The 10,676-nt window shown below is 52.7% G+C and overlaps 2 protein-coding genes across 2 annotated transcripts; both read left to right on the forward strand.

Moving 5' to 3' along the window:
* The first annotated feature begins 674 nt into the window (after positions 1-674).
* On the forward strand, positions 675-8,968 carry LOC132707113 (titin). The gene is made up of 7 exons (XM_060678804.1): positions 675-847; positions 902-2,832; positions 2,888-3,153; positions 5,417-6,643; positions 6,695-7,481; positions 7,536-8,518; positions 8,573-8,968. Exons 1-7 carry the CDS (start codon positions 808-810, stop codon positions 8,883-8,885), a joined length of 5,547 nt encoding a protein of 1,848 aa, XP_060534787.1. The 5' UTR covers positions 675-807; the 3' UTR covers positions 8,886-8,968.
* A 146-nt stretch (positions 8,969-9,114) lies between these two features.
* LOC132707460 (negative elongation factor E) lies at positions 9,115-10,242 on the forward strand. The gene is made up of 5 exons (XM_060679326.1): positions 9,115-9,246; positions 9,295-9,785; positions 9,841-9,895; positions 9,950-10,061; positions 10,114-10,242. The coding sequence occupies exons 1-5, from the start codon at positions 9,166-9,168 to the stop codon at positions 10,182-10,184; spliced, it is 810 nt and encodes a 269-aa protein (XP_060535309.1). The 5' UTR covers positions 9,115-9,165; the 3' UTR covers positions 10,185-10,242.
* The last annotated feature ends 434 nt before the right edge of the window (positions 10,243-10,676 follow it).

A 10,676-nucleotide genomic window follows, 5' to 3' on the forward strand; every position in this document is an offset into this window, starting at 1 on the left:
TATCGTGCAAAAGACGCACGCCTCTGGTCAGTTCTCCTAGACGTTTTACACGTATGCAGTGTCGCAATTTATGTAATAATGTTGCGTAATATTTACCATTGACAGTGGTATTAGTTTCTTTAAAATCTATCAAAAGAATTCCTTCACAATCCCAAAAGATCGTGACCTTCACCTTTTTTGTTGACTGACAGACTCTGAATTTTCTTGAAGGTGCTTCACCCTGACCACGCCACTCCATTGATTCTTTTTTCTATAGAGGATCATAATAGAGAACCATAGTTTCATCTCCCGTCACAGTAGTTTCTATCACAGGCTTCGGTTCCGACCCACAGAGTTCCAAAAGAGACCGCGCACACTCGACACGGCGTTGTTTTTGAATAGCCGAAAGGTTTTTAGGAACTCATCTTGCACTAACCTTATGCATACCTAAATGAATGATAAATGATGGAGGATGGTGAAGTGAGGTAATGCTTCTACTACGCGCGTTCGTCTTTAGTAGCCCCCGTCCTTCCCGTGAAAATGGCGGTCGCGCCACTGTCCCGCGATCCTATATTTTCACGGAGATGCAACACGTTGCGACCGACGCCGACGGCGACGACGTCGGATTCCGCGGGACGCGTCACTGTACCAAAATAGACGCTGGCCGAAAATAGATCCGCCGCCACCGTGCGGATTCGGCACGGGCAGCCAGTCAAGCGCGGGGCCCCAAGACGTCGCGATATCCCCCAGGTCCTCGGGGACAGTTTTCCGTTTCTTTTCCCCCCGCGAACGACATGGAAATTCGCGCCGATCGCCGTTGTTATTGTTATGGACCGTTCTAGGAACAAGACGAGGCGTGACGTGAAAGGTCAGCGGCGTGCGTCCGCGCGCGAGCGTTTTATTCAACCTTTCTTAACCGCAGGGAAAAAGCTGCCGAAGGTACCGATCGAGACCTACAGGTGGGAGGACGTGAGACGCGCGAGGCGAAGGGGCGGCTACCCGTGGACGCACCTCTACAAGGGCGTCGTCGCCGACGACTTCCCCGACCCCGAGCCCTTCACCATGGACGCATTCAGACGCACCAGGTCGACGTCGACGATGGGCCGATCGGACGGCGTCGACATCCACGAGGTCTCCGCCGATGAGGCCGCCGAGTCCCCCGCCCACTCGGAGAAGGTGACCGAGCCGGAGGACCGGCCCGCCCGTCGAGCTCGAGACGGTTCCCTGGAGATCGAAGAACTCGGGTCGGCGGCGAGCTCCGACGACGTCAGCCAGTACCTGGACCGCGAAGAAAGGACGGCCGATCCGCCCCAGGACGAGGACAGAGTCCAAAGGGCCAAGTCAGAAGAGGGCGGCAAGCGAAAACGCAAGCTGTCCGCCGAAAGCAGCTACAGCAGGATTAGTTTGTCGAAACTGGCCGTGATGAAGCGGCTCCGACAGGCCAGGGAGAAGATCAAGCTGCCCCAGGTCAAACTCACGAAGAAGAGGAATAAGCCGGACGTGACGAAAGAGAAAAAACCGAGCCTGCCGCCTCCGGAACGCGAGGAAGGGCAGCCGGAGTATATTTACATCCCGCTGAAGCCGCCCCCGGGCGAAGAGGCGGGCGACAAAGCGAAACCTCCGCTGAAGATAAACCCAGCTTTTAAACAGCTCCTGAAGGACCTCAAGCAGCTGAAGCAGAGGGAGGAGCGGGCGCAGCGCGAAACCAAGTTCCAGGTGGACAGGGTGACGGAGGAGGAGCACATGCTCCGGGCGGCGAAAAACGACCGAAATAACGAAGGAAACGCGAGCGAAGTAGCAAACGAAGACATCGAGAGGGAACAACCACCCGAAGAAAGTGAGGAAGCAAAACCATCCGAAGAATTCAAGGAGGAAAAACGACCTGAAGAAAGTGAGGAAGCAAAACCGTCCGAAGAAGTCGAGAAAATCAAACCTCCCGAAGAAGGTGAGGAAGTAAAACCATCTGAAGAAGTCGAGGAAGTAAAACCACCTGAAGAAAGTAAGGAAGCAAAACCATTAGAAGAAATACAGGAGGTAAAACCAACTGAAAAAGGTGAGGAAGCAAAACCATCCGAAAAACTCGAGGAGGTAAAACCACCTGAGGAAGCCGTGGACTTGAAACCGCCGGAAGAGGTGGAGGAGATAAAACCACCTGGGGAACCGATGGAAGAAGAGAGAGAGGAGTCTATGGAAGAGGAAGGCGCCAGTAATGACGCATTCGACCGCCTCTTCGAGGCCAACAGGAGCGAGGCGCCGAGACAAACGCGGTCCAAGTCCGAGGAGCCCGGGGAGAAGAAACGCCGGAACTCCATAGAGAGCGCGCACAGCAGGAAGAGCCTCTCGAAGCTGGGCATCGTGAAGAGGTTGCGCGAAGCGTCGGAAAAGATTAAAAAGTCTTTCTCGACGTCGACCCTGAAGAAGACGTCGAAAAAAGAAGAGAAGGTCGTAAAGAGCGTAAAACGCGAGCCTCCCAAACCCGCGGCGGACCCGGTGTACATCCGCATACCGCTCAAGCCTCCCGAAGGCGAAACGGACGAGTTTTCGCACCTGGAGTTCGAGCGGCCGCCGGAGACGACGCCCTCGGACGCGCCCCAGGAGACGGCGGAGAGCTCGCCGAGCAGCCCGCCCGGCACCGAGATGCAGTTCATTTTTCTGACGCCGCCATCCGACGACGAAGGCCTCGACGACAAGATCTCGGAGATACCCGAGACGCCGTCGTCGGACGATATCAAGTTCTTCGGCACGCTGAAGAAGCTCGCGCAGAACGCGGTCGACGAGATCGCGCACGGCTCTAAACTCGAGACCGTCGCCGAGGAGAGCGACCGGGGCTCGAGCAACGACGTCGTCGCCAAGGTGAGTCAAGAAAAATAACCTTCCCGTGGGTTGCACCGTACGCGTCGGGTTCCAGGTGGAGGAGGTGCCCGTGGTCGACGTCGAGGACGGCCTCAACGAGTTAAAGTCGAGTCTGAAGTCGGACGCGTCGCCGGCGCTCAAGAAGAAGGTGTCGTTCAAGAGGAAGTCGAGGGCCAACAAGGATGACGGCGAGTACGAGGAAGTCCGGGTTCCCGACTCGAGCCAATCGATGTCCGTCGACGAAGAAAAGTCGTACCTCGATCAGAAACTTGTCAAGGACACCTCGCTGGAGGAGGACTACACCAAGTGGTCAAAGCAAAGGTGCGTCGTTGTTTCACTCGCGTTATTTTCGGCGGGGAACTTCTCCAAAGGCCGACTAGTTGACGCGGTGCCAGCGCGAATAAAAATATATATCGGGTCGATTGTTTTTTATCGCCGATCGGGGAATTTTAATGGCCGACGCTTAACGAATGCTCGAAGAGAATTAGAAAAAAAAAGAAGGAAAACAGTCCGTCGAAGCGACGAATTGCCCGTGCGTCCAATTCCGTCTCTCTCGCGGCTTACGCAACGCGGACGAGGTTAATAATAGCCGAAACGTTGCGGCCGATAGTGGAATCGCTCGAAATAGTCCCAGTACCCGGTCGATGTCCATATAGGACGGCCGCTCTTCGATCTCCGCGTCTGTATCGTTCGATTCCGGGCGCGTTTCGCGCGCCTCCATCATCAAGGTCCTACCCCCGTGACGAGGGGGCGTGGTCGCAATTAGGACCGCCCTCCGGGCGAAAATGAGGTCGTCCGCGGTCGGGGGGCGGTCCCACTCGGAGGGGGCGCGCAGAAAAACGACTCGGAGGGACATGTCTCGGGAAAGTTCGACGGCATCGTCGGCGGCGTCCCTAGACGTCCGCTGCGCGTGCCAGTACTACCAGAGCGATCTCCTTCTGCCCGACAGGGCGAGCCTGGTGGGCACCAGGCCGACGAGCAAGTTCGGGGGAGGATTCCACGTCCGGTACGCCACTGATCGGCCTCTGGATAACCCGACAGACAAAAAGAGGCAAACGGGATTGTGCAGGATTATTCATTATATTTCGACGCCCACCTACAGGGTTTATTTTGAAAGATATAAAAGAAAGTGTAAACACATTTTTGCTCTGTTATCTTGCCCTGTTTATTATTGGCTTAATTCGTAGACCTTTTTTTCCTGATTTTAAAAACATATAGTGTATTGACATTTCATGTAGCCGTTTTATAAAATGTTGAATGTTTGGAATTAGTTTGTTTTTAAACCAACATTCAAATAAATCGCCGGTGGTGTCTTTTGGAATTCAACCATCTTTAGAGTCAGCATGCAAAATAGGTAGTTATTCTTTTACCTCTTTTTGATGGCGCGTTTGTTTTACACTTATCAATTGAGTCAACCCAACCTTTTTCCGGGGTATCATAAGTGTCAAACCAGGTTTCATCGACGTAAATAATTGGCCTTTGTTGTTCTCTGTAAATCCTAATTCTTTCTAGATATTCCAATCGCCATTTCCGAATTCTAAAAGATTCCAATAAAACTTGCCTTTTGTCGATTATTTAAAATCTAAAACCCCTGTGTTGAATACACTTCCATAAGGTAGTTCTGCCACATTTAATACCCGTTTCATCTTTCTCAAGCCTCCTAATTAAGATATCTAATGTAGGCACGCTTTGTTCCTCGTATAACTAGTAAATTTTACGCCGTATTATATGTTGATCACTTTCATCTACACTCGAGAAGATGTCAACATCGCTTCTTTTTTTCCTACATTTTCTACATTTGGGCGGGAGCATCCCCTTTGATACACTAGACTCGCACATATTTTGCATAATTCACACACGATTCAACACACACGAAATAAGAATGATTACTAATAAACTTAAACTAAGTAGTATTGAAAGAACCAAAGTAGTATTAAAAGAACCAAAGTAGTATTAAAAGAACCAAAGAATATTAAACACAGGTAGGTATAAAATTATTTTCTATTACGGACCACAATTTTACCTGAATTTAAATTCCGAAACTTTAATGACCCCCTTTGGATAATCCCATTCAAAAGCAATTGGCCACTTTCTTATATCTATGAACAGACCATACCTATAATTCTTCACTTTCAACAACTGCAAAAGGTATTCTATATAATTTAATGCCGCAGTTTCTGTTTGATTTACTTTCCATTTTCCCCACTGCAAAAAGAAGAAAGCAATTTAAAAAATCGTCATATTTTTCGATAGTAAAGACCAAAATCCGACTTTAAGTTGACGTAAATTGACGTAAAAAAGACGTCACTTAATTGACATTAGTGGCGACGTCATATATAAAACGTCATTTTCGTCGTGTGGTGACTAGTTAATGACGTCTTTTAGAATAAAGTCTGCTACCTGGATCAGATCTTGGTCACTTCCCTAACATTCATAACACCTTTTCGCAGCATCAACGGTTTAAACAAAATACTACTCCCAATATTACGTGACATTTAACTAACGTCATTTAAACCATCGAAATTTTATTTTTGAACGTCGTTTCGACGTCGTTTTAAGGTCGTTTAACGGCGTTCCCTTGCAGCGACCACGAGTATGAGCCGGTGAACCCACCCGTCGAGGCGACGTCGCCCGGCGCCGTCCTGCCGACGGTGAAGATAATCGATACCGAGATCGACGCGAGGGTAGTGTTCAGCGTGGACACCGTCGTCGAGCCCGCTGCCGACGAGAAGCGCACCCCGCTGTTTCATTTCCACAGCGACGAGCACGTGGACGAGGGCACCGAGGAGGCGCCGCCGGCGCAGCCTCCCGCACCCGGCAAGTTCCAGCTGGCGCTGCGGCAGAAGACGGAGCAGCTGAAACGCAAGACCGGTCAGCTGCGCGCGAAAATCCAAAACGTCAAGCGGCCTGAGATCCGGAAGATCGAGAGGCCGAGGATGCCCAAGATCCCCGACACCGTGAAGATTAACCTGCCGTTCAAGTTGCCGCGCCCGAGGAGTCGCGTGCCCACGAGGCAGCTGTCCACCGAGTCCAACGCGGGTGACTCGGTGAAGCGGTTCAGCTTCGGCACCTTCCCCAAGTTCTTGAGGAGGAAAAAAGAGGAGAAGGGGTCGGATTTCGCCACGTTACCGAAACGAAAGGAGAGCCGCGATGACTCGTGGAGTGCCGGGGGCGGCAGCGTGAGGGTCCCGCTCCATTCGGAAGACTCGCTCGACCCGGAGGAACTCGAAGAAGATGTCGGCGCCAAGTCGTCTCGAGTGAGATACGAGCCCGATATCGACATCGACGACGACTACCGGCGCGAAAACAAAGAAATCAACATGGCAGAGCACCTGAACAGGTGGCAACACGGGAGGTTCAAGGCCGAGGAGCCCGTCACCGACCTGGACAACCTGGAGGACGAGGCCAAGCAGGCAAAAGACGGCTACTCGTCGGAGGGGTCGGCGAGCGTCCATCGCGGATGCTACGTAGGCAAAATCGACGTCGACTCGGACGAGTTCTTCGTGGTACACGAGGTCCACGAGGGCATGAGGACCCCGGCCAACGCCCTCGCCCAGATGAACGAATACGATCCCGTCATACCCGACCAAGCCAAGAAGAAGCCGGTGAAGAAACCCAAAAGGAAGAAAACGCCGCACGTCTCCCGCGAAGAGATACCCGGCGAGTCTATGGAGGAACTCCCCGGATTGCCGCCCTCCAGACCCAGGAGACGCAGCAAGAAAAAGGCCAACGCGAAACCGACGGCAGAAGAAGTCGTTGTTCCCTACCAGGAGACGATAGCGCTGGACGTAGATTCCCCGAGTAACCCCAGGTAAGTCAACAACTTCCCAACGGACGTCTTCTTTTGCATTTCTCCACATAGGTTGGCTTTTCCGAGGGAGAGTCTGGGCATCCTGGGGGACGACGAAGCCGACTACGACTTAGCGTACGAGAACGAGCGGATGCAAGGGAGAGAACAGCCGGACATTACGATCGGCGAGTACCGATACCTAGAGGAGGAAACGTCCCAGCCGGAGGCACCCCCCAGGAGGCAGAAGAGCCTGAAAAGTTTGACCGCGTCCGAGGACGAGTTTATCGCGGAGACCATGAGGAGATACGGAGACGAATCTTTGAAGGACTTGGAAGAGTCTCTTCCGCGTCGACCCGAGAGGCGCTCCAGGTCGCTGGCGAGCAGCGCGTCGCGTATCTCGCTGCCGCCTTCCTCGAGGGACGAGGGCAGCATCCTCGGGGAGGCGTGCGTCGAGGAGCCGTGCGTGCAGGACTTTAGGGACTACATGGGTTATGCGGTGGTCGACAAACAAGGGAGGCGGCTGGAACAGCCGTTGCCGCCTCCCAGGTCGCCCACCAGGAGGAGGAAGAGACACGCGGAAGGGAAGTTCGCGACTGTGCCGAGGAACGTCGGCAACGCGCAGCCTCCAGTTAGACCTTTGAGGAACTACAGTACCCTTGTGCAGGTAAAGTCCTCTCGGAAGGAGGAAGACTTATACCAGAACGAAAACAAGGAGAACGTGGACGTCGGGCCCTACGTAGAGATCGACGACGACAGGCACCTGCAGTCGGGCCAGGTGCTGCGGAAGATGAGGGAGAGGCCGCTGCCCGCGCCGCCGAGGCCGCCGAGGAAGCCGAGGAGTTTCCGAAACACCTTGAAGGTAACCGAAGGTTTATTCTGGTCCGCATCGCGTTTTACGAGCGTCGTTTCGCAGGACATTACCTCCAAAGAGAACGTGGTGCCGGAGGAGGAGTCGGTGTCGACCCAGACGGACCCGCTGCCCGACGACTTTGTGTGCGAGGAAGTGCCCATCCAGCAGTCCGACCGGATAGTCGAACCCACCCTTCAGGTGAAAAAGGAGTTGATAACACCCAGTCGGTATTCGTACGAAGAGACCGTCACCCACGGCACCCTCCTCGTGGAACCCCTTGACGGGGCCAAGATATTACCAGATTCCCAGCTCTCGGGCAAAGTGCGCGTGGTGCCCGTCACCAGAGCCGAGTCCGACGACGACGAGGTGTCGGAAGTGCCCGCCGAGTTTAAAACCTTCAAGGATCCCGTCGGAGAAGTCCCCCAGGTGCCGTCGAAAACGCTCCAGGTGTCAGACTTGGACGTAGAGCGGCTGAGGGTGAGCGAGCTTCAAGCGGGCAAGATCGTGGTGTCGGAAATCGAAGCCGAGACCGTGAGGACCGGCGAACTCCACCGCCCGGCGTCTCCCGGCTTCGTCAGTTTGGAGGAGATGGGTCTGTCCCCCGAGCTGGTCAAGGAAATCGTCAAGGGTTTGATGAAGCTCGAGCGACAGAGCGAGGAAGAAAAAAAAACTCCGATTAACCCGCGCCCGGAGGGTTCTCCCCTCTCTCCCGCCGATCTCAGAGAAGTACCTATCGAGCATTTAGAAAGGGAGGAGGCGCCGGCGCCGCCCCCCAGGTCGCACCGCGACGAGGAGGAACCGAGGAGACCGCCCAGGTTGAGCACCAGGACAAGCTCCAAGGAGTCGTCAATGATAGAGCCCGACGTCGACGACGAGCCGCCTCCGAGACCCCCAGAACCTTTGGAGGGGCGGTACTTGCCGTCGCAGCCGCCCGCGAGCTTTTACGCGCTGCGCGCCCAGAAATTCGTAGCCGACCTGGCCGACAACATTCCGATGGTACCCAGGAGGAAGCGGCACCACCACCTGAGAGCCAGGCCCGTTTCCAGGTCGAAACCTGGCGGTTTCGAGGTACTCAGTGACGTAATTTCAACTTTTTCCAGGTCGAGGTCGACTTCGGAAGAGTCTTCGTCGTCTCCGCGGAGCAGGAGAGCCCCTCCGACTCAGTCGATAGGCGAGCTGACGGGGCAGCTGGCGCACGCTTGTAGCGCCTGCGTCAACAGCTCGATCAAAAGACTGATCGTTCACGTCAAGAAGAACGTGCTGAGCAACGCCGATGGCCAGCAGGACCTGCACGTCTGCATGGTCATCCTGCTGGTACTGATCGCCGGCCTCATCCTGCTGGGCTACGGCGACGACAAGACGGTGGTCCACATGCACCACTGGGAGTACTTCAACCCCCCGCGCGATTTGTGACGTAATTTTTCAAACTTAAACTTATCGGTAGGTGCTTTTCTGATTGGTCGGTGTGGACGTTTGTTTAAATAAAAACGGGTTTGTTTCGATACACGGCGTTTTATTTTTCCGATTAGAATTTGAGACACGTACGTCAAGCGCGCGAGTCGATCTCCGCGTTGCTTACGTCGCACGGTGCGAACAGTCACCAAACCAATTTCTATGGTTACGTCGCTTGTCGATGGTAGCATTCTGTGATGTAGGGGTTATTTGTATATACCGCTTAGCGCCTCGAGTTATTATGGTTTATATACATTTCCCCGCGAATTTTACCGAGGAGGAGTTAATGTTGCAAGCAAAGTATCAAAAGCTGAAGAAAAAGGTACGCGCTTCGTGAGGAAACTGCGCGTAGTAACGTTTTTGGTTTTAGAAAAAGGCGCTACAGGCCCTGAAGGCTCCGAAACCCGAGCCGGAGAAGCCGGTGGCCCCGAAGCGGCCGGCCGAAGCGAGAGACGCCCGCGAGGTGGCGAAAAAGCTGCTAAAATCGGGCGCCATCCCGGCAATAGCCAAGCAACAAAAGCAGCCCGAGCAGGGCTTCAAGAGGCCGCGGGGTCTCGAACGGAAACTCATCTCGGATAAAACCGTGAGCGGCTACCAGCCGTTCTCGGCGATACAAATGGAAGACGGGCCCGATAACCCGGAAAACAAGCCTCCGAGGATTAAGAACCTCTATGATTCTTTCGCAAATGTCAGAGACCGGGAGGAACGGGGAATAGTGGAGAAACCGCGCGAGAAGCCCGAGAAGCCGCGCCAAGGCAACACTATCTACGTGTCCGGTTACAAGATCACGGAAGAATTCTTGAAGAAGCACTTTGTGACGTTTGGGAACATCATCAATGTGTCAATGGAGATTGAGAAAAAGTTTGTACCGTGTTTGGGCCCGGTTCGGCGCATTTTCACTGTGTTATTCTTTCAGTCGGGGCTTTGTGACCTTCGATAAGGTGGAGGCGGCCGAAAGGGCGATCGCCGAGGTTATTAGCTTACTTTTAACGAGGTAGGTGGTTTTAAGACGGTTTTAATTTTAGATGGACGGCGGTATGGTATCCGGCATACAGCTGCAGGTGTCTCTGGCGAGGAGACAGCCTCAAATCGAGCCCATCAACGACGCGACGTCTTCGGTAGCTTGGGCTACCCTAGGTAGGTTATTTTTTGTTTGGTGTTTCTTTGGCAATAAGCGCCATTTTTATAGCGTCCACGCATTCGCAAAAGGGCAACCACAGGGACAAGCGCGATCTCGTCTACTACGACGATCTCATTTGAATGTTAGGTTAGGTTTAGCTATCCACGTATATTTATTAAAATAAAAAATCGTTCAAATTAACTAGACAATTTTATTTTGGGAGACAAAAGTGGTATCGGGATGTAATGGATAACGCTAGACGTCCATATACGCAAAATTAGTGTGACGTATATGCTGTCAAAGTTGTTCGAGGTTTTGCGCTTTTAAATTATCATTTATCCGCATCACACTATTCCATTACTGCTTCGTAAATATTAAAATTGGAAATAAAACTAGTTGGCGAAATTTTATCGAAAATCAAAATATAACCTACAAATAACATTCTCAAATCACCAAGTACGCCTAGTACCCCCGATAAATGTAAAAATCGGACAAAAACAAAAATGTCAAATTCCTTTGTTCTTAGAGCTGTGTTATTCGAACGAATTGATTCAAAATACGGATTCTCATGAGCAAATTAAAAGATCAGTCATTAAAAAATTAAAGATTGATTCCCGTATGAACTAAACCTA

This window comes from Cylas formicarius, unplaced genomic scaffold (assembly GCF_029955315.1).
Source record: "Cylas formicarius isolate icCylForm1 unplaced genomic scaffold, icCylForm1.1 PGA_scaffold_9__14_contigs__length_23061073, whole genome shotgun sequence".
Lineage (NCBI taxonomy): Eukaryota > Metazoa > Arthropoda > Insecta > Coleoptera > Brentidae > Cylas > Cylas formicarius.

What these genes read in the sequence shown, in the direction of transcription:
- LOC132707460 (XM_060679326.1), top strand. Translation starts at nt 9,166, where the DNA reads ATGGTTTATATACATTTCCCCGCGAATTTTACCGAGGAGGAGTTAATG. An exon ending in ATCAAAAGCTGAAGAAAAAG is followed by an intron (nt 9,247 to 9,294) that starts GTACGCGCTTCG and finishes TTTTGGTTTTAG; the next exon opens with AAAAAGGCGCTACAGGCCCT. An exon ending in GGTAGCTTGGGCTACCCTAG is followed by an intron (nt 10,062 to 10,113) that starts GTAGGTTATTTT and finishes CCATTTTTATAG; the next exon opens with CGTCCACGCATTCGCAAAAG.
- LOC132707113 (XM_060678804.1), top strand. Translation starts at nt 808, where the DNA reads ATGGACCGTTCTAGGAACAAGACGAGGCGTGACGTGAAAG. An exon ending in GTTTCCGAAACACCTTGAAG is followed by an intron (nt 7,482 to 7,535) that starts GTAACCGAAGGT and finishes GTCGTTTCGCAG; the next exon opens with GACATTACCTCCAAAGAGAA. An exon ending in AGAGCCAGGCCCGTTTCCAG is followed by an intron (nt 8,519 to 8,572) that starts GTCGAAACCTGG and finishes AACTTTTTCCAG; the next exon opens with GTCGAGGTCGACTTCGGAAG.